At 38.1% G+C, this 23501-nt stretch overlaps 1 protein-coding gene across 3 annotated transcripts in view; it reads left to right on the forward strand.

The window, feature by feature from the left end:
- Window positions 1-1790: 1790 nt before the first annotated feature.
- Window positions 1791-23501, forward strand: part of PALLD (palladin, cytoskeletal associated protein) — a 406473-nt gene continuing 384762 nt past the window's right edge. For 2 of the 3 annotated variants that reach the window (XM_060653807.3, XM_060653808.3), the window contains exons 1-2: window positions 1791-1933; window positions 21447-22438. In XM_060653807.3, the coding sequence (XP_060509790.1) occupies window positions 21528-22438 (911 nt within the window). In that variant the 5' untranslated portion in view covers window positions 1791-1933; window positions 21447-21527. The remainder of the gene's footprint in view (window positions 1934-21446; window positions 22439-23501) is intronic. The other variant, XM_060653809.3, reaches the window with a different exon arrangement.

Below are 23501 nucleotides of genomic sequence, written 5' to 3' on the forward strand. Positions count from 1 at the left end.
AGAGTACAGATATTAATGTAACTAACACCCACACCAAGATGTATCAAATCTTACCACTTTTTCATATTTTCCTATCATTGCTATCTTTTTAGAAATAATACCGCTTAATACAGTTGGAGCCTCTGTCCCTTCTCTAACCCAACCTCCCAGAAATTTCTGCCAGTGCCTCATCCTTTTCATCTGTGTTTTGTGTTCCTGAGGCTGGAGATTGTCTGTTTTAAATTTTCCAGAGAATATACCTCACATCTTCTCCAGGTGTAGGAAAGGGTAGTCTCCTGGCTTCCTGAAGTGGATATGGGATAGTAGCATCTAACTCTTCCTCAGGGATTCTTCAAACCAATACTTGTTGTCAGATCCTATCTCACTTCCAGAAATATCCAAAATTGCCAATGAAAATTATTTCCAAGGAGGGACCTAGTGCCCACAATTCCTGAGCCTTTCTGGGACTTTGTGGGGCTGATCACTGCTTCTCATAGGCATATCCTTCTGCAAACACTTAAGTTTTCCAATGATATTAGACCACTCATTTTTATGTTAACCATTTTCCAACAATTTTGTCCATTTCTGGCATCTTCTACTGTCTTCTCTACCTGGAGAAGGTCCTTTTAGATTTTTCCTACTATCTTACAGGGTTTTAGTAAAAAGAAGACAAGTGCATGTATTTCGTCAGTCCGAGGGTCTTTCCCCATAAATATAAATTTTAAAAACACTTATTAACAAGTATAATGGCCGATACAGCCCACAAAAGTATCCAGTTTCAAGAACCATTTATAAAGGGGCAGTTTTGCCTGTGAAGAAAAAGCACAAGAGCAGAACTTCCTAAGTTTTCCACCATCAGAAAAAACTTGAGATAAGAAAGTGGACCGACTCTGATGGTCTTATTTAGACAAAGAAGACGCAGCGCTTCATTTCCAACTGAACTTAACTGGAAGGTTTTGTGATTACTTTCCCCTTAGATTCAGCTCTGCTACCTGACCTTGCCACATAAACACTTTCTGTTCTTGTTAGCTCTATTTGTTAGTTGGAAGTTCAAAATATTAGAATACGTTACGATGAGATGCTATCGAATAAGTAATAAAATGGCTGTGAAGATTTTCTTTTACAAGTGTGAGAGGGCTCATGATTGTCCTGAAAAATATTCATTTAACTTTTATTTTTTCTTCAACAAATATTTATTGGATGCTCCTAATGTGTTAGGCATTGAGCTACAAACTCAGTGTAGCAGTGTTTATAAGATTCAGTCCCTGTATCTTTATGCCTACTTAATCCTACTATGGACTGTGCCTTTAATACACATGATAGTCCCATAATAACTTTTAATTAACAACTAGAAGTAAGAGAACAGTGGGACTCTCCACTCAATTTGACAGGTGGCTAATTTTTTAAATAGTTAATTTGATTTACTATTTCAAGACAATCTTCCAGATGACTAAACGTTGAATGCACAGAGCAGATGATTATAAGAAGAGCATTTCTTATGAGTATCACTTTTTCTACTTAGAATCACATACTGTACTTCTAATTGATTAAGAATATGTTAAAAGGGCAGGTGGTGATTTCCAGCCACAAGGTCAGGGTGTAGAGGGATATGTGTAAATCCTATGTTTATTAGATCTATAAATACAGTTCTCTCTACACTAAGTGCCTTTAATTTCTAAGAACCCAGCCCTCAGACCCAGGGTTGCTTCCCAGTCCGCGGCTGGAATTCCTGATCGTGGCAGTCTGCTGAAACATGAGTTCAGTTACCAAATATAGTTGAGTGGAGTAAGAGGACAGATGCAAGTCTGAGGCCACAGTTGCCTCAAAGTGACCAAGGACCAAGCAGTCTCTAATGAATAGGCAAGACCAACCTCTGCTCCCACAGAAAAGAAGAAATGCTCATCTGAAACCCATCACCTTTTCAGAGTCTTCAAAGTAACCAAGGCTTGAAAAGGTTTGTAACATATTTCTTAATAAACTATTAGGGCAACATTTTTTAAACTTTTTTTTTAAAAAGCTAAAAATATAATAGTTTGCCTGAAATTATAGTAGTGTTTAGAAGATGCCTTGATTTTTCTTTTATTTGGAGAGAAAAGCTAATGGGAATTTTGTAGTCTTTCCAGAAACAGATAATACAGATTTACCTATAGGCTTTATTTCTACCTACACTATCAAAGAACTAAATTTTCTCTTATAATCTTAAGCATGCTAAGTTTGTGCTATCAGTTCCAAAAGGATTAAATGTAATTATGGAAGCAAACTTTGTCAAGATTGTATATATGTTATGTTTCACAGAAAATATGAATATAGTTAATTTAAAACCTCACCCATACTTAAGCTAAATACTGATGGCCTAAAATTATATTCTTTAGGTTTTAGTAACATTTTAAGCTGTTAACTCAACTTCCAAAGGATTTTTAAAATCAGTTTAGATAGTAATAGCAGACATTTTAAATTATACCTATGAATAAAATTTACATGTTTATTTATAAAAAAAGATAAAGCTTACTAAGGGAAACTACAGTCAAATTTAAACATCACGGTATGATTTTATATCATGTTGTTTGAAGTTACGTATGAAATTGTCTTGAATCCAATATATGAGGTTGATACAGAATGATTTGAGGCTCATATTACTTTTTTAACATTTGCTAAAAATACTAATTGCCTTCTAGTATGAATAATGTGACCACATAGAAAGCCCTGACAATGTAATACTACGCAAAATCTGTTTGATCATGTATGTACAGAAATTACATGATAATTGTCCTTTCCAGTATTTTTTCTCAACGAAGTTGAATGTTCACTTGGATTACTCAGATTTTAAAAATCAGAGTGTATTTGACAAACTACTGGTAACAATAGACAAGGTATAAGAGTTTTATCTTATTTCTCTTATACCAATAAATGTTTTTTTAAATATGTGATGGCACATTCCTAGAATACAAATTAGCCCTCACATTCCAGCATCTAATATGGATTAGGGTTCATATCTTAGGGACTCTTATGTCAGTTCGGTCTGAGCTTCTGTTTTATTGCTAAAACTGAAAATTGAAGGGTTCCTATAGCATACCTCACAATAGACTAAGTATCTAGTTTATACTGGACAATTACAACTGCCTTCATTGAAAAAAAAATGTAGAGGGGCAACACTGGTCAGGTTTCAAACACTATGATGCATTCTTAAAGATATACTAACTGAAATATGCAAGGACAAGACAAGAGACTCCACTTCATTATTAATAATATGTGTGAAGAATATCAAAGAGTATTGTGATAACGGCATTCCAGTCAGGAATTTCAGTCATCTAGAGTTAGTTAATGGCTATGACCCGATTAAATTCTAGCAAAGAAAACAAATACTGAGTAAAGCAACTCTGACTGTAATTTGTAACTGTTAAATCATATTAGAGGATAGAGAAACAAATTTGGTAAATAATTTTTCACCTGCATACTTTTGATATTAAAACTTATTTTTTTAATTTAAATAAATCCATTCCAACCTAAGCCAGGTTGACTACACATAAAATTGCTTTCCCAAGATTCCTTTTCTATAGACCTCAACTTTTTATGTTCATTCATGTTTTGTCCCTTTTTTTTTTTTTCTTTCTTTTTCTGAAACAATCAATTAGTAGTTATACTTTAGGACCAAAAAAATTTTTCCCCCTTTACAAAACAACCTGCATACCTCACACCTTTGCTTAGCAAATACACATCCTACTTTCCTCGCATAGAGATGTTTCCCTTAATATTTCTAGTGGTTTTAATGACATATTCTAATTAGAATTCTTAACACTTAAGATCCTTAATTCCTAATAAAAGGTAAGAAGTAATTGTGGACTAGCTATAACACTAGCATTCTATGGGTTGGCAAATTTATAAAGATACTTTATGATTTCTAGAAGTATATTCTTCATAGTAAATTTTTCAGAGTGGCACAAAAAAGGTTTATTTACTAATAGGCCCAAGTCTTTTTAGTTCCTCTGTAAAAGAAGGCCAAAAGTGTATAAACCTATGTTCAGTAATTTAATGTTTCAGCATTTTATCTTATTTGGAATTGATCTAGATATTCAGTGCATATCATCGTTTAACTTATCTCAGTGTAATTTTAAGGTTTTAAGTTACTAAAAAGATTTTGGGAATGATTTTTAAGTAGACATGCCATAAAACATAATTATTGTTTAAAATTCATTTATAAACTTTTATCTTATGTATATTTAATTTACTTCTTAACAATTATGTTTAGATTATTTGTGAAAATTTCATGAGACATTAAGTAGCTAACCATCACGTTATCTTTCTTGCTAACAGATTATTTGACTTTTTTGTAAATCAAGGTGAAATAAAAGTTGTGTGTCCCCTTATATTTAATGCTGATAACTCAAAAGACATTCCTATTATAATTAAACCAACAAACTTAAACTAGCAGGGTTGTTTTCCCCCCTGAAGATCATCCTCAATAATGTGAACTTAAAAAATATTAGGGTTACTTTCTATATTTTCAAGAATATACTTGATTTATATAAACACTTAATTTTCTGTAAGCCCATTAAGTAGAGCTCTTTACAAATTAATTTTGGCAATGCTATCAGGAGGTAAAAAAAAATTGATTCATCTGCAACATAGGTACATAGACATACATAAACATATAAACATATGCAAACAGAAATCTTAATAGCTTTTTTTTTTAATTTTAGCCATGAGACAGGTATAATAATGCAAAACTCATGAGTTTATAAAAGAGCAATTAGGTCCAAATAGTGTTTCTAGAAGATGGAATAAGTTATCTGCTCAGATGGCTGAAACTTTTTACTGATATCTGTGGAGAAGACTTTTATGATTTTTCTATTTCCAAATAGACTTTCCTTTTTGTTTGTTTTTCTCTTCTGATAAGAATTATCTCTCTGAATTTTGCATTTCATTTTTTTTTTAATTTTTTTTTTTTAACGTTTATTTATTTTTGAGACAGAGAGAGACAGAGCATGAACGGGGGAGGGTCAGATTGAGGGAGACACAGAATCTGAAACAGGCTCCAGGCTCTGAGTTGTCAGCACAGAGCCCGACGCGGGGCTCAAACTCACGGACAGTGAGATCGTGACCTGAGCTGAAGTCGGCCACTTAACTGACTGAGCCACCCAGGTGCCCCTGAATTTTGCATTTCAAAGAGATGGCCCTCAGTTCCTAGAGATGACCAAGGTAGAACATTTACATCTCAAAGGCACAGAGAAAGAATGCAAATTCCCCCAAGAAGAACTTTTGTTTCCTAAGGCTAGGATTTTTATAATAACTACAAGGCTTTTGAGATGAATAGGAGAGGTTTGAGGATTGGTAAAAAGGATAAGTGGACTCTTTCTGTTCTTGTAAAGATTCTATTTGTAAGACCATTTGTACAAGTTGCCCTCAATTGATAGTACGGCTGTTTTTTTTTTGTTGTTGTTGTTGTTTTTTTTGTTTTTTTTTTTTTAACGTTTATTTATTTTTGAGACAGAGAGAGACAGAGCATGAACGGGGGAGGGGCAGAGAGAGAGAGGGAGACACAGAATTGGAAGCAGGCTCCAGGCTCTGAGCCATCAGCCCAGAGCCCGATGAGGGGCTCGAACTCACGGACGGCGAGATCGTGACCTGAGCTGAAGTCGGCCGTTTAACCAACTGAGCCACCCAGGCGCCCCAGTACGGCTGTTTTTAATTCCTCAAAGGATTGGGTTGCAACTTGAATATGTCAAGGCACTGATCAACCCAGCCAATTACATTATGTTCAATTTGCTACTTTATATCAGAGAGATCTTTAAGATACAAACCAGAAGTTTCTTATGTCCTGGATTTAGAGCTGTTTGTCTTTGGAATGCCCCCCCACCCAACATAGTTTTATTTAGCTTAGGAGAAAAGTCCTTTGAAGACATTCTTATCGGGATTTGAATATTAGCTCTCAATTGTCCAACTTCTGACCATAGACAGACTTAAAAAAATCCTTTCAAATATCTTGTTGGGTTTCAGCTGGAAAAACAGTAAATATTCCTGGAAGTATCGAACAACTTCATGGACCCAAGAGGTACCCTCAAAGAGGATGCAAAAGATACTATGCAAGTTCCACAGCCACTCCTAAAGATAGCCCCCCCCCAAAAGTAAGACTTAGATAACTCTGTTGAAAGCTGGCTACAATAAGTAAGACCCCTGCTGCAAACTGGAGTGCAACACACATTTCCGTCTGACCATATTTTGGAGGCCCACAAACTGATAGTTGCCAAGTCAAATTCTCAGATCACAAAGCAAGACAAACAAGAAGGCAATAGTTGTTCCTGGGAGAGAAAATGATGAAGTTTTAGGGTGATGGTGAGGGGTAGTCCAGAGCCGATGGCCAAGAAAGAATTCTTGAAGACATCTTTGGTGCAAAAAGGTGATTTATTAAAGCACAGGGACAGGACCCATGGGCAGCAGAGCTGCACTGGGGTTGTGATGGGTAACTGATGTTACACCCTCAGGTTGGGAGGGGTTTAAGGATAGAGTAAGTCTCTAAGGAAGTTTGGAAGCAAGGTTTCCAGAACCTTGAGGAGCTAGCTGTTGCTAGGGAAACACCATTTATTACCATTTAGTAAAACCTCAGTCATGAAACCCTTTAGATATATATCAGGGGGCCATAAACTTGGAGTATGATTGTCAGCATATATCTCAGGTGAGTTGAGATAAAAGCAAGTTTCCAAGGAATTTTTACATGTTAAAGTAGACTTATAAGATCCTCAAGGTTGAGATAATGTCAAGCTAAGATTCCCTTTTACCCCTAGCAAAGTGTCATCATTGGGGCAGCTGAGCTCTTAAAGGGAGGTCACTCTGCTGGTTTTAAGGACGTGTCAATGAGCTGTAGGCAGTAAAGGAATTTAATTTTTCATTTGCCTTTATTTCCCACATTACCATGCCAAAAACTTAAAGCCCTTTCCTTTGTTCTTGGGTAGCCAAGAGTGTCCAAGGAGTATCACACATATCCCACCTTGAGCGGGAGGGGTTGTTAGCTTGTATTTTTAGCCTGTACTTGCCCTCAGCTTGCCTCATGCTTCCTCATCAAACGGATCAATAACCAATGGGTCTGGATTTGGAAAGGAAGAAACTGTGTGAAATTTACCTTCCTCTCTGACTGGCACTATAGAGTTCCAAGGAAGCTGATTCTGCTAATAATTCTCACCCTTCACCAACTTCTTCCAGTTTCCCCAGAATTCTTTCTGTGAGCTCCTGAGTGAGTAAGTTTAACATGGAAAGTGTAGCCTGATGAGGTTTTGGGGTAATGGTAAGGTTTGGAGCTGACAGCCAAGAAAGAATTCTTGAAGATGTGTTTGGTGCAAAAAGGTGATTTTATTAAAGCACAGGGACAGGACCCGTGGGCAGAAAGAACTGCTTTGGGGTTGTGAAGAGTGACTGGTTACATACTATGGAGTTGGGGGAGGTAGGGTCAAGAGGAAGTTTCTTAAATGGATTTCCATATGCTAAAGAAGACTCAGATTACTGGAGGCTTAGCTATTGTGAAGCTAAGGTTGTTTTTCCCTACAGCAAAGCATTAACATTAAGACAGTAGGAAGTTCCTGGACTTTAGGCTATTGATAAGATTGCCCCTTTTTTTGTAATTGTACTAAGATATTTGTAAACTGATGGAGATTCTTATCAGTTTAACCATTTGTTTTCTGTCCTTTCCTTTGTTCTTGGGGAGCCAGAAGTGCCTAAGGAATATCATACATATCCCACTTGGTGGGGGGTTTGGTGGAGGGTGGGAATTGTGCTAGCTTGTGCTTGGTCCTCAGCTTACCTTATGGTCCCTCATCATAGCCCATTCATTTTCATTTTAGTTTCCCCTTGGTTGTTTAAGGGATAAGTGATAGCAGTTGACTAGAGAATCTCTCAAGAGTCCCTCAATCCTGGGAGGGGCCCATATGGAGGCCCTCTTTTGAGGGTAAATATGGGGGTATTTGAGTTGGTGTCAAGGATTCGACAAACCTTTGTTGCAGGATTTTTTATCTCAATACCTGATCCGTTGTCTTGCTGCTTTGAAGAATGAAGAGGTGGACACAAAATGAGCAGCAGGCAAAAGTTTATTAGAGTATAAGATCAGAAAGGAATAGTAGAAAAGCTGTCTTTATAGAGAGGGGATGTTCAAAAGTGAATGTCCACTGGACAATAGGCAAGGGTCCTTGTTTTATAAGGTTCTGGTTGCCCACGCCTTCCCTTCCCCTTTGTTCCTTCTCAGGTCCTACCCTCATTGGCTGGATAACTCTAGGTGCTGAGTAGTCCATTCCTGATTGGCTTGTTTCCATTGTATGAGAGGTGGCCTAAGGCCATATTTAGGTCTTTTGTCAAATTCTTGTGGGAAATCTGAGTGGAAGTAGATGGAGTCTGTTACATCCTTAAGAGGAACCTTATGTCTGGGGAGGTTTGCTGTGGTGAGACACTTCCAGCATTGTTCCAAAATCTATGTTTTTTCCCACCCAGGTAGCTCAGGTCCTAATCTTTCCCTTTCTGCCTACTGAATCCTATCTTTTCCTATCATACCTTCAAGAACATTCATTTTTCCAGTGTTTCAGTTGATTGCAAATGAGACACCATTTTCTAGGCCAGAGATTTGATTATGGCCCCCCAAAGGAGAATGCAATAGGAAAGGCCCAGTTGTTTTAGGTTTCTAGCCTTAGGGCTATTGCATTCATAATGCTAATAGCTCAGACTTTTTATAGTTTTGTGGTCTCTTCAGAGACGGAGGATAAATTCTCCTAGGTAAAGTGGGATAATTTTTCATTAGACTTTTGCAGTGAATATTTCAATGAAGCTGTTTGGAATCTTGAAACATTTTGGAGACTTCTGCATGCCAATTAAAATAGGTATCTTATTCTGTTTGTTGATTTGGAAACTCTTGCTTTCAATTACACTTCTTAAATGAATGATCTTGTCTAATTGGAATGTTCCCCATAATGGCCATTGTAATTCCAGGCTGTTTTAGTAAGATTTTGTCATATTTGTCATATTTTGTCATATCTATAATTTCTAGGACCATAAATCTTAGACATTAAATATGTATCTATGCCAAAATGTGGTGTGCTCAGTTCTTTGAATCTTGAGAATCTCATTTCTTTAGTTCAGCCTTGGTTCTCTCAGAGTCAAATTAAAACCTAAGAGTGATGTGCCACTGGATTGGGAGCTTTGCGGTGTTTTTAATATGCCTTATTTCACAAAAATTTTCTTGAGGTTGGTTGGTAAAATAGCATCAATCTAACAGTCCATGACCAACTTATCCTAGCCTGGGAGTCTCAGAATTAGGTGGTAAGTGCTGATAACGGCACCCCTGCCCTCCAATGTTGTGGCTTTGGCTTCCAAGTTTCCCATTTGCAATAAATCTATTATTCTTTTTACAAGATATCTTTATAATGGCAGACACCATAATGGCTTTTACATGTGCCTACTTAGACTTTGGTTTTGATGGTCTAAACAGTCTTCATTTCTTATCTTAATTTATTTTCCCAAGAACCCCAGTAATTTATGCTGTGAACTCACCTCAAGCTTTGTGAGTCTCGTAATGACTGCCACCCAGTATAACTATCCCCAAACCTTTGCAGGACCCCCAGAACCTTTCTGGGATTTGCTTGCTTGCTTGCTTGTTTATATATACTGTGTGTGTGTGTGTGTGTGTGTGTGTGTGTGTGTGTACTTTTTTTTAATGTTTATTTATTTTGAGAGAGAGAGATAGAGAGTGAACAGGGAAGGGGCATAGAAAGAGAGAGAGAGAGGATCCACAGCTGTTAAAATATTTCTGTTAAATCTATCTGTTCTAGTGTGTCATTCAAAGCCACTGTTTCCTTACTGATTTTCTGTTTGGATGATCTATCCATCAGTGTAAGTGAGGGGCTAAAGTCCCCACGATAATTGTATTACTATTGATTAGTTCTTTATGTTTCCTGTTAATAGTTTTTATGTATTTGGGTGCTTTCACGTTGGGTGCATACATATTTACAATTGTTATATCTTCTTGTGGGACTGTCCTCTTTATTATTATGTTGTGTCCCTCTTTGCTCTTGTTACAGTCTTTTTTTAACATCTGTTTTGTCTGATATGAGTATTGCTACTCCAGCATTCTTCTGACACCATTTGCATGACAAATGTATCTCCATTTCCTCATTTTCAATCTGCTGGTGTCTTTAGGTTTGAAATGAAGTCTCTTGTAGGCAGCATATACATGGGTCTTGTTTCTTATCCACTCTATCATCCTATGTCTTTTGATTAGAGCTTTTAGTCCATTCACATGCAAAATAATATCAATAGATAAGTATCAATAAGTACTTATTGCCATTTTGTTACTTTTTTTTGTGGTTGTTTTTGTAGTTTTTCCAAAAACCCAGACTCTTAACTATAGAGAACAAACTGATGGTTACCAGAGGGGAGGTGGGTGGGAGATGGGTGAAATAGGTGAAGGGGATCAAGCATTGTGATGCTTATCGTGATGAGCTCCGGGAAAGCATAGAATTGTTAAATCACTATATTGTATATCTACAACGAATATAACTCTGTATATTTCCAGTAATTATACTGGAAATTTAAAAAATAAATAAATGAAAAATATTAAAAGACAAACAATAAAAATGAAAGGAAGAAACTTAGTCTAAGAATTGTCTGTGATTTCAAAATAACAGCAACAAAAGTTTTAAGTCTTTTTCAACTTTTGTTTTCATGGTGTAGTTTTTATTTTGAAATATTTTAGCATTGGAATTTGCTACCAACAATTTTTTTTTACTTTTTTAGAAATTGTTTAAATAAACAATTAAAATAATTAAACAAATAACAAATTAAAATGCTTAATTTAAATTGTAAAATCACTCATAATTTAACTGGTTTGTTTTTCAAAGAATGTGAAATAAACAACAAAAAATGTTCCTAAATGTCCCACGCCTGAACCGCATTTCTGCCCAAGCCCTGCCACAGAGATAATCAACATTAATTGTTGGTTCATGCTGTTCCAATCTTTTTCGTGTAATTATTCCTAACTAATATGCATTTTAAAATGCCTATCGAAATGTTACTACCCCATCTGTACTTTCCTAACATCAAATATTTTTTCTTTCAAAATTATAGTACCTTCTCAACGTCTCTACAAGGTATTGCATAAGCAGATTGCAAAATTTCTCCCCTTATCTAAATTCTTTTTTTTTATTATTTAAAAAAAAATTTTTTTTAAATGTTTATTTATTTTTGAGAGAGAGAGACAGAGCCTGAGCAGGGGAGGGGCAGAGAGAGAGGGAGGCACAGAATCCGAAGCAGGCTCCCGGCTGGGAGCTGTCAGCACAGAGCCCAATGCGGGGCTCCAACCCAGAGACCGTGAGGTCATGACCTGAGGGGAAGTCGGACGCTCAACCGACTGAGCCACCCAGGCGCCCCTCCCCTTATCTAAATTCTTAAAGTAAATACCCATACTATCTCCAACAGGAAAAGAAAACTGTGGTTAAATGCAGGTTTCAACCCTAAATCCACCATTTCCTAACAGTTCAACTTTAGCCAAATAATTTAATGTTTTTATGCTGAAGTTTTGAGTACAGAAATAATAAAAAAGAAAAATAATGACTACTCCATCAATTATTCTGAGGATCAAATAGTTCACTACATGAAAGCAGGCAATAGGCCACACTCAGAAGCTGTCGTGTAGGAAGTTCTCAGGGAAGGCTAGCTTTTATTGTTTCTAATTGAATTCTTTCTACTAGACTCTGCTGTTTCTCATGCATATGCCTTGCCTTCCCGGTCCCAGTCCGGGAAATCTTTACATGTCAACAGCCTATAGTGCCTTGTCTCATGGGGATCGTGCACAGGGTGTTCCACAAATATTTTTTAACCAACAAAATAGAGGATTATCTTGATTGTCATAGATCTGGTTTTCACATAATTATCACCAAAAGTCAGCAAGTCTCAAAACACATGTTATTCATAGTTCCTAAACTTGTCTCTCTTTCTCTTTTCTTTTATTTCTGTATATTCATATATGTTGTGAATCATACATATTTATTTATGTTTATATTCAGGAACTCAAAAGTAAATACTTTTGCAAATACTAGGGTAGTAAGGCCAAGACAACTTAAGATGATAAAATGGCTTGTGTTAGAATGAGTGATGTACATACCAAATTTAAAATGTTCAATGAAAACTTACATGAATGCTCTATATTTCATAGATCAAGAGTCCAACAGAATTCAAATGCTTAACTTAGGAAGAAGTTGTAAGCCATAAAATTATATTTAGAAATAATCCATAAATTAAGCAGCATAAAATTCTTCAGAATGGATGAAATATGCACAGGGATTGAACAAAATAGGCGACCATGGAAGTTTATAATGGAAAGCAATATTTGCTTGGGAGAAGTCAAGATGCTGATAAGCTGTCCACTGAAGTTCAAGGTGGAAGGACATCTATAATGCCTCATAGCATTTGCTGACCTTCCTAAACTTTGCTTCACCAAATATTTGCTTAAGTCTGGCATCATGCGTAAATGTCAAAGCTCACCTGGAAGACTTTACCTTCAGAACGCCATGAGGATACCTGCAGCTGCCTGCATGGTACAATCTGAGAGAACCTAAAGCACCATTAGCCTGAGAGTGTCCTCCTCCTGTGACTGTCACCACCCTCCCACTAACAGCATGCCTTCCAAAAGAGCCATGGTCAGGGTGCCTGGGTGGCTCAGTTGGTTGAGCGTCAGACTTTAAGTCAGGTTGACCTCACAGTTTGTGAGTTCAAGCACCCCCTAGGCTCACTGTTTGGTGCAGAGCCTGCTTCAGATCTTCTGTCCCCCTTTCTCTCTGCCCTTCCCCTGCTAGTGCTCCCACTCCCCCTCAAAACTAAATAAAACATTAAAAAAGATAAAATAAAACAGTCATGGTCTGCAAATACCAATATTAACATACAAATATGCATTTTCTTTTCTTTTCTTTTAGTATTTTTTTTTCATTTGTACCTTAACAACTTGCAAGATAATTTGAGGCTGTATACAATAAAAGCACAGTGCAACCGCCCAAAAGCAATTAAAAGATTTAAGATAAATCAAATATAAGAAATTCAGAATCTGACACTTTCTCAGTTTCCTACTTCTGCCTTTTCTCCTATTAGAATGTTAGCTCCTTAGGGCAGAGAATTCTGTCTTACAGCTGTGTCCCAGCCTGTAGAAGTGCCTAACACAGTGGGCACATAGCAAAGATGCTGACTGAATAAGTCAGCAGAGAACGTAAAAAAAAAAAAAAAAAAAAAAAAAAAAAAAAAAAAATTGGGAGAGGGGTCTAAAAAGATTTGTATTTCTGTGATTCAAAATTTAACTCTGAGCTTGCTGGCATCATGCCAAAGAGCATTATCAAGGGTTACAGAATCCTCTTTGTCTAGTAGTAAGAATGCCAAAAAACAAAAGAAATGTTTTTCTGGTTCTGAATTTTTTCATGAGAAACTTTCTTGGCCAGTACTGAGAAACACAAAAACCAATGTCTTTAGAGACAAGGTTTTTATTTTGTAGTGTCAGACCTCTTACTGTCTTGTATTGGTGAAACGAGCATGTTGTGTGTGTTTTATATTTTTACATTAACAGCTATTTACAGATAGCATGGATTACTTTATCCAGTTCTTACTAGAAAACAGAGCCCAGGGCATGAGTAACTATTGGTAAGACAGGTGAAACAGCTGGGTAAAAAGAACAATGTTTCACTGAGGACAGCTGGTCCCAGAGAAATCCTGCAGTGGGACCTGGATGGCTGAGAGCAAGGGGAGGGAATGAAACATTTCTGCCTCCTGTCTTCGTTCACATGGCTCTGTCTCCCATCAAATCCTAGGAAGGGTTCAATCCATGTCTCAAGTACCAAGTATTTCTTGGTTTCTCTTCGTCATCTGCCATGACCCAGACACTGTGCCAAGCATTCGCCATTCAAAGACTGTCAGTTACATCTCTTCTTTCAAGGTGTTCACAGTCTAGTGGACAAAGGGTTCTCTAACTCATATTAATAACTCAATAAGATGAATGTTAAAATACTATGCAAAGTGTCACGTTTGGAAGAAAAAAGTACACGGACTGGGGAATCAGAAAGCACCAAAAACAAGTGAAATAATCAAGTTTTTAAGGACAAACTGGAGTTTGAAACAGAAAAACAGAAAGGAAGCATGTGCAAAGCACGAAGACATGACAGAACGTGGAATTTTCAAAGAATAGCACATAAAGCAGTAGGGCATGATTGCAGCATGTGTCAGTATGAAGATAGAGGTTGAGGCTGGAGAGTTTCCCTCAGGGCAGGCTGTCTGGAAGCCCACAGATAAACTGCATGTCACGTTTTGGACCTTCTCTTATCCAATGGAGCTTGTACCATTGGAAAACAGATACCAAAAGAATGACATGGCCAAATTTGTAAACATGTTCTCTCCCACCATCTTCGATCTCTTACTGCAGCATGCTTAAACTATGTTTAATAACAATTATCATGGTTCTCCTTGTATTTGAGTTATTTTTTACTCTTGTCTTATCCCTCTAATCTCTCCTATTAGATTACAAAAACATTAAAGGAGAGAAACTATGCCTGGTTCATCTCTGCCCTCCTTGAAACTTCCCTGGAACATACTAAGTGATAAATAAACAGCATTCAATTGATTTCACATTCAAGTTACCTTTCCAGGAAAGGGAGGTGGAAGAAAGGAAGAGTAATTATAAAATGTGCAGGGCTAGCAAAGAGCCATTTTCTCTCAAAGGGAAGAAGCTAGAACTATACAAATTCCAAGATATTAGGAAATAGCTGTGGCATATGAGAGCGTTAAGGGAAGTAACAATTAAAATAAATTATTAATGATGGTTGAAGAATATATGAAAGAGAAAAAGATGGAGAGAAGAATTTCCAAGCAATTCAAATTCCAGAAGAGGATAGAGGCGGGAGGCAGGGAAGAATTAAAGATGTAGGAGAATACCTTATTCCTCAAAATTTCAATATCTTTCAATTCTCTTTGCTAAATTGGAACTTGTTAAGGTTTTTGGCATTCATCTCACTTCTTTATTCATTAAAGACAGTATAATTAGTTCTCTTCAGTGTATTTCGTGTTCTGTATCTATCACACCAGCAGAGAATTACCGAAAACACCGTTTGAAATAAAACATATAATCTGAGGGAAATAATGGAGATGTTTGCAGTTGTATTTCTTTTGATTACAATCTTTTAATTTTGGGGTGTGGACTGACATGAAAATCTCTGAAGCATGATTTCCCAGTGAGTTTGGGCCACCTGGAAACCTCCCTTGTTCATCCGCATTCAATGAGCATTTTCCCTAGACCCTGTGCATGTTCTAGCAGCAATAACTGGGTTGCAAATTAAACCCAAACCATGTATGCCATAGAGCTATTATCTTCTTTTTCACTGTGCAAGCAGTTTTTAAGCTACACCTAATCCTGACAACTGGATCCTGTCAGATGGCGCCTCTTTAAAACCAAAATATAAGTTAATAAGCAGGTGATTTAATCTGCCTCCAGCAAACACTCCCTATTTGAAAAAAGGAACTAAAAAGTGTTTCAGCATTCATAAGTTTCCTTTAAACTATCTCATATAATTTTTTATGAAGGCTTAAAATTTATCCTATCATGTTCACTTTGCACTAAGTATAATTAAATTAATGGCAGAACTCTGATATTAGCAGAAATAGCAGAAAACTGATCCAGTTTTATTAGTCTGATAATATTGCTCAGGATTCTTGGTTGTGAAACTATAATATATTGGTAGGAAAGTGTATGGTTAAGATAATGAGCTCTAAAGTCATTGCCTGGGTTTGAATCTTGGCTCTCCTAGTCACATTTTCTGACTCAGTTTCCTTCTTTATAAACTGGGGCCTATTGTGGGAATTTTAAATGAAATAATCTACATAATGGTTCTTGAGGCAATTCCTACCTATGGTGAGCCATACATTGTTAGCCATTATCATTATCATGATTAGTATTATTAGTGCTTAAGCTAGATGAATTTATTAGGTAGCTGATTTTCTATAGCGGGAGTTGGCAAACTTTTCCTGGTAAAGTCTGCATAAATATTTTAGGTTTTGTCAATCATAAAGACTACTAAACTCTTGCATTTTTCCACAAAAACAGTCAAAAACAGTCAGGTGGCCACACTCTAAATGCAGTCGGAAGTCAAAAGGCTGTGACTCTGAAATGATCAACTCAGACATTTCACTATCTCAATACATCTTTCCAGATCTTCACTCAGTCATTCATACTACATCTTTCTTTTGCTTTCATTGGGCCTTCAGTCCCTTAATCTCTTTATGATCAAACTCCTACCCATGAATCCCAATCCAGCATAGACTTTAGAATCCACCCCTATCTTGCTGATATTCTCAACAACCTTGTCCATTTTCTTTCCATCCTACCTGTGCCTCAGAACCTGGAGCATCTTACTTGCACAGTTTCACCTGGACTGCTGAGCTCCAGTGAAGAGAAGTGAGCAATCACACTGATTAATGACATTATAATACATCACATTTAACTTCAACTAAACCCTCACCACTGCCCATAAATCTTTCTTAAGGAAATTTTTCCCTTTCTCTACAACAGCTATTTCAAATCATCTCCTGTCCTTATAAACTTCCAAATCCTCAGAAGTCTCAAGCTAGGAACTCTCCTTTCTTTCAGTTATACATGTATCAAGATTCCCCCTGGTCCTCTCTTCCTCTGTCTCTCCCTCCCCCTTTCTCTCTCTCTCTCTCTCTCTCTCTCTCTCTCTCTCTCTCCAACACACACACACACACACACACACACACACTTTAATTACTCCATTACTTCTCTCCTTTGACAATGGAAGAACAATGTTCCCTTCCAACCTGAAGTCATTTGTACTATAATAACCCGTTTCATCTCACATCCTGGAAGACCTGGTCTATACATCATCCCCACTTTTTTACATGGTTCTTCTGCTTCTCCCTCTCCATTGGCTAATTCCATTAGCACTGAAACACATATCTGTGCCACATCCTAAACAAATAAACCCATTAGATTTCATACTTTTGTCCCCCTACTACCCCTATCTGTCCTCCCTTCTATAAACTTCTTAGAATAGTCTGTAGCACTTGCAATCTATACTTCTTTTCATTCCATAATTTCTCAATGTATCTGGAATCTGGCTTATATCTCTGTCACATACATCAAAACTGCTGTAGCCAATGGTGCTAAATGTTCCCAGTTGCTAAGTCAGAAGGAAAAAAGGAGCTCCTTTGTGAGACTCCTTGCCTAGCTTCCCTAACAACTGTCTCCTGGTTTCCCCCCAACTCTCTGGAGGATTGTTTCCTTTTCTCTCTCTTTCTTCCTTGACCTTATCCACTCCCATGTCTTATAGTGCCACCCTTAGCTAATACTTCCCAATCTAGTTTTGTTCTCTTCTCTCACATACCAGTATCTCACCTTGCCTTCCACACAATACCAGAGTTCCCAGTTGCAAAAGGTGCAAATCAAAATTAGTTTTTTTTCCTCAAAACGTCCTCCATTGTGTCATGCCAAGTTAGTGGCATCACCCATCCCATTGTTTGAATAAGAAATCTATAATCTTGTCTCTGGTATTTAGTCAATCACACGTTTCTGTTCTATCTTCTCTCTATCGCTTCAGTCCACTGTTTTTCTTCCCAATGTCACTTATTTTGACTTCTGTCATGTTTTTTATCTACTATCACTCATATTCCTTAGTGGCAAGTGACAGAAATATTCTTTGGTCAATTTGAGTGCAAAGCGAATGATTGAGAGGAGCTATGGCAATTCACAGAATGAGGCCCAGAGTGTATTCTGGAGGGAAGACCACAAGGCCAGAAAAAGGTTCACGTGTGGCTACCACTGCTGTCACAGCTGACTGGTCCACACTTCAGCTCCACCTCCAGCCCTCTGCACAGCCACCACAGCTGCCCCTCCATACTCCATGCTGCTGCATCCGTTACCACTGCCAGAAACTAGAGTGTTTTCTCCATGGAACCTGCCTCAAAGTCCAAGATGGACGCATGTAATTGCCATGTGCCAAGACTTGTACCCAGGCTCCAAGGGGCTGGGAAAGCAAATATTTGGAGGTTTCACATTCCATTATGATAAGTGAGCTTACTTTCTCACAGAGGCTCAGAATATGAGGAATTATCCAAAACTAAAAAGGAGGTTCAGATGATGAGTGCCAAAGTTAAAGCAATGAGAAATGTACATAACTCTGAGAATAGGACAAAAGCCTTCTCAATGACTTCCTTCTTTCAACTTGCCTTCCTCTTCCCCTGAGTCAGTCATCAAGTCAGGCTACCATGAGTTATCTCTCTAAAATGCAACTCTGGTGATGTTTCCCACATACTTAGTCTTCTGTGTCTTTTAACCACACCAAAGATGAAATTCAAGTTCTTCACATGGCTTCAGGCCCTCTAACCCCACTCCTGCTTTTTAAATTTGTCTCTGGTGATACCTCCCCTCTCCAGATAGATTTCTGTTTCACTGGAGCTGAGTTACCTGAGTCTGCCATACTCTCCCTGGGATCCAAGACTTTGTATATGCTTCTGCCGCTGCCCTCTTTACCTGCCTAACTCTTTCGTGCCCTTTACATATTATCCAATAGGCTTCATCTTCTGTAAAACTTGTCTTGGTCCTAATCCTATTATTCCTTCTAGGTGCTAACATAGCACTTTGTTCTTCTCTCATCATGGCACTTGATACACTAAATTATATATGCTTATGACTTATTTGTATCCCTCATGGACTAAGTCCCATGAAGGCAGAAACCCATATTGTTCAAAATCACATTTCCCCATCTCTCTCACACTGAGTTCAATATAAAATATTAATTTCTCCAAGGCCAAAAACAAATAAACAGACCAATAGCCCAATAGCTTCTCTTGCAAAGAAAAATAAAATTTGCAAGAAATGGAAATAGGGGGACCCCTGGGTGACTTAGTCAGGTAAGCATCGACTCTTGATTTCAGCTCTGGTCACGATCTCATGGTTCATGAGATCAAGCCTTGCGTTGAGCTCTATGCTGACAACATGGAGCCTGCTTGGAATTCTCTCTCTCCCTCTCTCTCCCCTCTCCCTTTCTCTCTCTTCCTCGAAAAATAAACTTTAAAAAAAAGAAAGAAATGGAAATGTGGTGTTTTGCCTTCAGTATACTTTTGGCCCAAGCATATCTCTTCCAGTTTTCATGTCTCTTCTGGGCCAATGTTGCCTGATGACTTGAACCCTCACACAATTTAAGAGTTGGCCCCTATGTTGGCTGCTCCTAAATCATCTACCGGTTCGTGGGTTCAAGCCCTGACAACTCAGAGCCTGGAGCCTGCTTTGGATTCTGTGTCTCCCTCTCTTTCTCTGCCCCTCCCCTGCTCATGTTCTGTTTCTCTCTGTCTCTCAAAAATGAATAAAAATGTTTTAAAAAAATTTAAAGAACTGGTAAGGAATCAGAATGATTCCATTCTGGAGCACAGACAGGACAAATAAATTCATGTTATAAGGACATTATAATGTCTTTATATAAAGTGACAAGACCACTCTAATGGATTTGTAAGATTTACTAGGAGAATAGAGGGTAATATATCTTAGTAGGTACACTAGGACTAGAATGTGGAGAATCTCATGATGCCCACAAAACAGAGTAACTTTCCAAGAGGACATCTAAGACACAAGTACAAATTTAAACTAAAGAAGATGTCATAAGTTAATATTGAGCTTTAATCTGATTACATATCTTCTGTTGAATTGATAGATTCTATGAATCCCTGCATCCTATGTGATGGTAAATCTTCAAGGTAGATTTCTGGAATGCCTCTACATAATGCTCTTTGAGATTAGAGACTTTTAGAGGTCAAAAATGCAAGCTGGCTCTTTTTTGGTCATAGGAGAGAAAAGAACATTTCACTTAATCAAACAAAATCTCATCACTCTAAGCAGAATCCCTAGGTGGGAAACTGCTTCTGGATAAGCAACTCAGTTCTGTCCTCATGAAGCGCACTTACCTTATGGAGAATGAATGTCTAAGTTTACGCCTGACCCAACCTATAAAGTTGAGTTTTACCACATCCAAGAAGCTTCCTTTATTAACTCCTAGACTCAATCTTGAGGCAAAGTTCCCTTCTGAAGTTTTCCAGATCTTCCCTCTATCATTCTATGAACAATATACAGAAAAAGAAGCTCAAAATGCAGTGGAATTTCAATTCTTGCCCAATTATTTTGCAGATAATGAAACTAGCGGTGGTATTTCCATACAATGAAAATGGAAATGGTGGTGGTGTTTCCATATAAATGTCCTATGCAAGGCACAAAGTACTCTCATATATCCTTAAAAGGTTAAGTTAGCCACTCATAGCAATGAAGCTCTTTTCACTTTCCTTTGACACCCTGTCCAAATTTTATATTATTTGTTTAATATCTTTTCCACCTCCCTGCTTTCACAACTTCACGTGACTTATAACTCCTTCAACATAAGGACTATGTCCTTAGTCTGGATCAAGAGTCAGCAAACTTTAGCCCCTAGGCCAAATCCATCCTACTATTATTTCTGTATGGCCTGCAAACTAACAATGTTTTTTAATATATTTTTTAACTGTTGAAAAAAATCAAATTCGAAAGAAAAACAATATTTTTGATATGTAAAACTTATATAAAGTTCAAATACCATACCGGTGTCCATAAATAAAGTTTTGTTGGCACATAGCCATGCTTATTCATTTATGTATTGCCTATGGTTGGTCTCATGCTGCCATGCAAATTTGAATAATTACAACAGAGACAGGACAGTTCTCCAAGTCAAAAGTATTTACATCTGGCCCTTTACAAAACATTTTGTGTCTCCAGTCTAGAACATAACTATACCTCTAGCACCTGAAACTCAGCAAGTGATTATTAACTATGTCTTGAAATAACTGTTGAATGAATGAACATGAATGCACACAGGTGGACACAAGGAAAAAGTGAACCAGTAAGATTTCAAATATTTCACTGAAAACTGAAAACAAATAAGAGTTGGAATCAAAATGTATTTGTGGTTTATGGTGAGATAAGCAGAATCAGATTTACTAAAATATCAACAAGCTACTAATCACATACATTAATGAAATTAGAGCTTTAATGAGGTGCGTAGTGGCAGAGGGAGACAGAAAAGAAGGAGGCTCTGAGAAGTGCAGAGTGCCCTACTACACTCTTTAGTCTCTACTGCAGATATTTTCTTTTTGAATTACTCGTCGCTGGTTAGTGAGACACTTAATATTCACTCACAAAGAAAATATTAAATTAAAATGATAAATTATAAACACAAGTATACTTGATGTTTCTTCCAACTGAAAGGATAGAGAAAAATGATTTTTACAAAAGTGTATTTTTCACTTTCATGTTAGTGTTATAATAGACGCACACGTGAGCGTTTGCGCGTGCGTGCACACGCGCGCGCGCGCACACACACACACACACACACACACACAATACTACTAATGGCAATTCTGTCGGTGTTGTTTTTCAGAACACAAGAAGTAAACTGGTTTCCAGTGCCCCTGGCCTTCCTGTTAAGAGCAGACAAAGAGTGTATGAAGACTATTCAACTATGTCAGAGACTTCCTCTCATGACTCCTTCTATGATTCCCTATCAGACATGCAGGAAGAAAGCAAGAATGCTGACTTCTTCCCTGGGCTATCTGCTTTTCTCAGCCAGGAAGAGATAAATAAGAGTCTTGACCTGGCCCGGAGATCTATCGCCAACTCCGAAACAGAAGATTTTGACTCAGAAAAGGAGATCTCGCAGATTTTCAACACCTCTCCTGTAAGCCTCTGTGAAAACCCTTCCCATAAGGAGACCAAGTTTGGTGAGTCAACCTCCTCAGGAAGACCTCATGATAATAGGTCAACACCTGTCCAGCCTCTGCCTGAACAAACTGCCCCTATCTCTTCACCTGCTTCAAAGAGGAAACCTGCCATATCACCCCTGCTTGCCAGCCCCAGCTATATCCGGAGCCTCCGAAAGTCTGGAAAACGTGGTGCAAAAACTCCCAACCCAAGTGTAAAGCCCAAACCAGCATATCAAAGTAAGACTGGCCCCCAGAGCCAGCTATGTGACAAGGCGGCTAATTTCATTGAGGAGCTGACGTCCATATTTAGAGAAGCAGCAAAGCCGAGAAATAGAAGCCCAAATGGGGAGTCCTCATCACCAGACAGTGGGTACTTGTCTCCTAAAAATCAGCCATCAGCCCTGATGGGTGCCTCAGCCAGCCAGAGCCCCACTGGAGACCAACAGGAGATGGAAGCAGAGGTCAAGTTGCCCGAAGCCAGGCATCGTTACCAGAAAGACCAGAACAAGGCAGTGCCATGCAATAACATGCCTCACCCACAGCCTCAGAATGCACTCCGCTTGCCCTCAGCTCCAAGATTCATCCAGAAGCTTCGGAGCCAAGAAGTGGCAGAAGGAAGTAAAGTTTACTTGGAGTGTAGAGTCACCGGAAACCCAACTCCTCGGGTCAGGTAAGAACGTTTTTATTATGAAGATCAAATGATCTGTGTTGACTTTTGGTTTTACTTTAATGTGGAATGAGATTTCCTGGATAGTTAGCCCTCTGGAACCTGAAGTCGTGTTTTCAAACAGCTGCAGGGCAAAAGCATCCTAGAATCGCAAATAGTAGCTTTGCCAGTTATCACGGGTGGAATGTATCTGTTGTCATGAACCATGTGCTACCAAAGGTAAGGCAAAGGACTGGACAGGCATAGAGGGGCACAGATGTCCTGTTAAACAGGACTCCAGAATTAATAGCATCCAAGGAAACTTAAAATGTGCAACTCATGTATTCAAAGCACTGTGAAAGTGTGTGCATAATTTGAATACGAGTTGCTGAAGATGGTTGAAAGTGTGGCTAAAACTAGAAGTTGTCTGGCTGTATAGAGATGAAAGGCACAGGTGTGCAGTGGCCAACCACAAGATTAACCCTCAACTCTATAAACTGACCTAAGGCATGGGCTAAGGGGCCACATATTCACTTTTAAAAAAAGCACCCCCAACGCACCTTCAATGTAATGCAACCAAGGAAACAAAGAAAGATAAAGCCAACTGAAAACAATGCAGGTGTGATGTTTATACACAGGCTCTGGCCACTACAGCATGGCTGTAGCAAAAAGGTCACGATTCGACGAGTGTGTGGTTGGTTGGAGGCAATATACACTTACGTCACCATGACCATTCTAATTTCTGTTAAGTTCTTCCTCCCTCACTGCCGAGTTCGTACTTTCTGTGCAAAGAGGTTAAGAGGAGTGACTCTGGAGTCAGACTGCAGGGTTTCCAGCCGTGGCTCCACCTTTTATCAATTGTGTCACCTAGGCAAGTTACTTTGTCATTTAGTTTTTTCATCTGTGAGATGGGAATTAAACTAATACCTCCCTCCTTCTATTTTATGAGGACGACATCACACGTGTGAAAAAATAAAACTGTGCCTTGCGTCTAGTGACGGCTGCATTAGTATTATCTATTATTTTTATTGTTTCTCATGTCTTAATTTTATATGCCAAAGTGAAAATAACATTTCAAGTTGGATTG

Source organism: Panthera onca, chromosome B1 (assembly GCF_046562875.1).
Source record: "Panthera onca isolate mPanOnc1 chromosome B1, mPanOnc1 haplotype 2, whole genome shotgun sequence".
NCBI lineage: Eukaryota > Metazoa > Chordata > Mammalia > Carnivora > Felidae > Panthera > Panthera onca.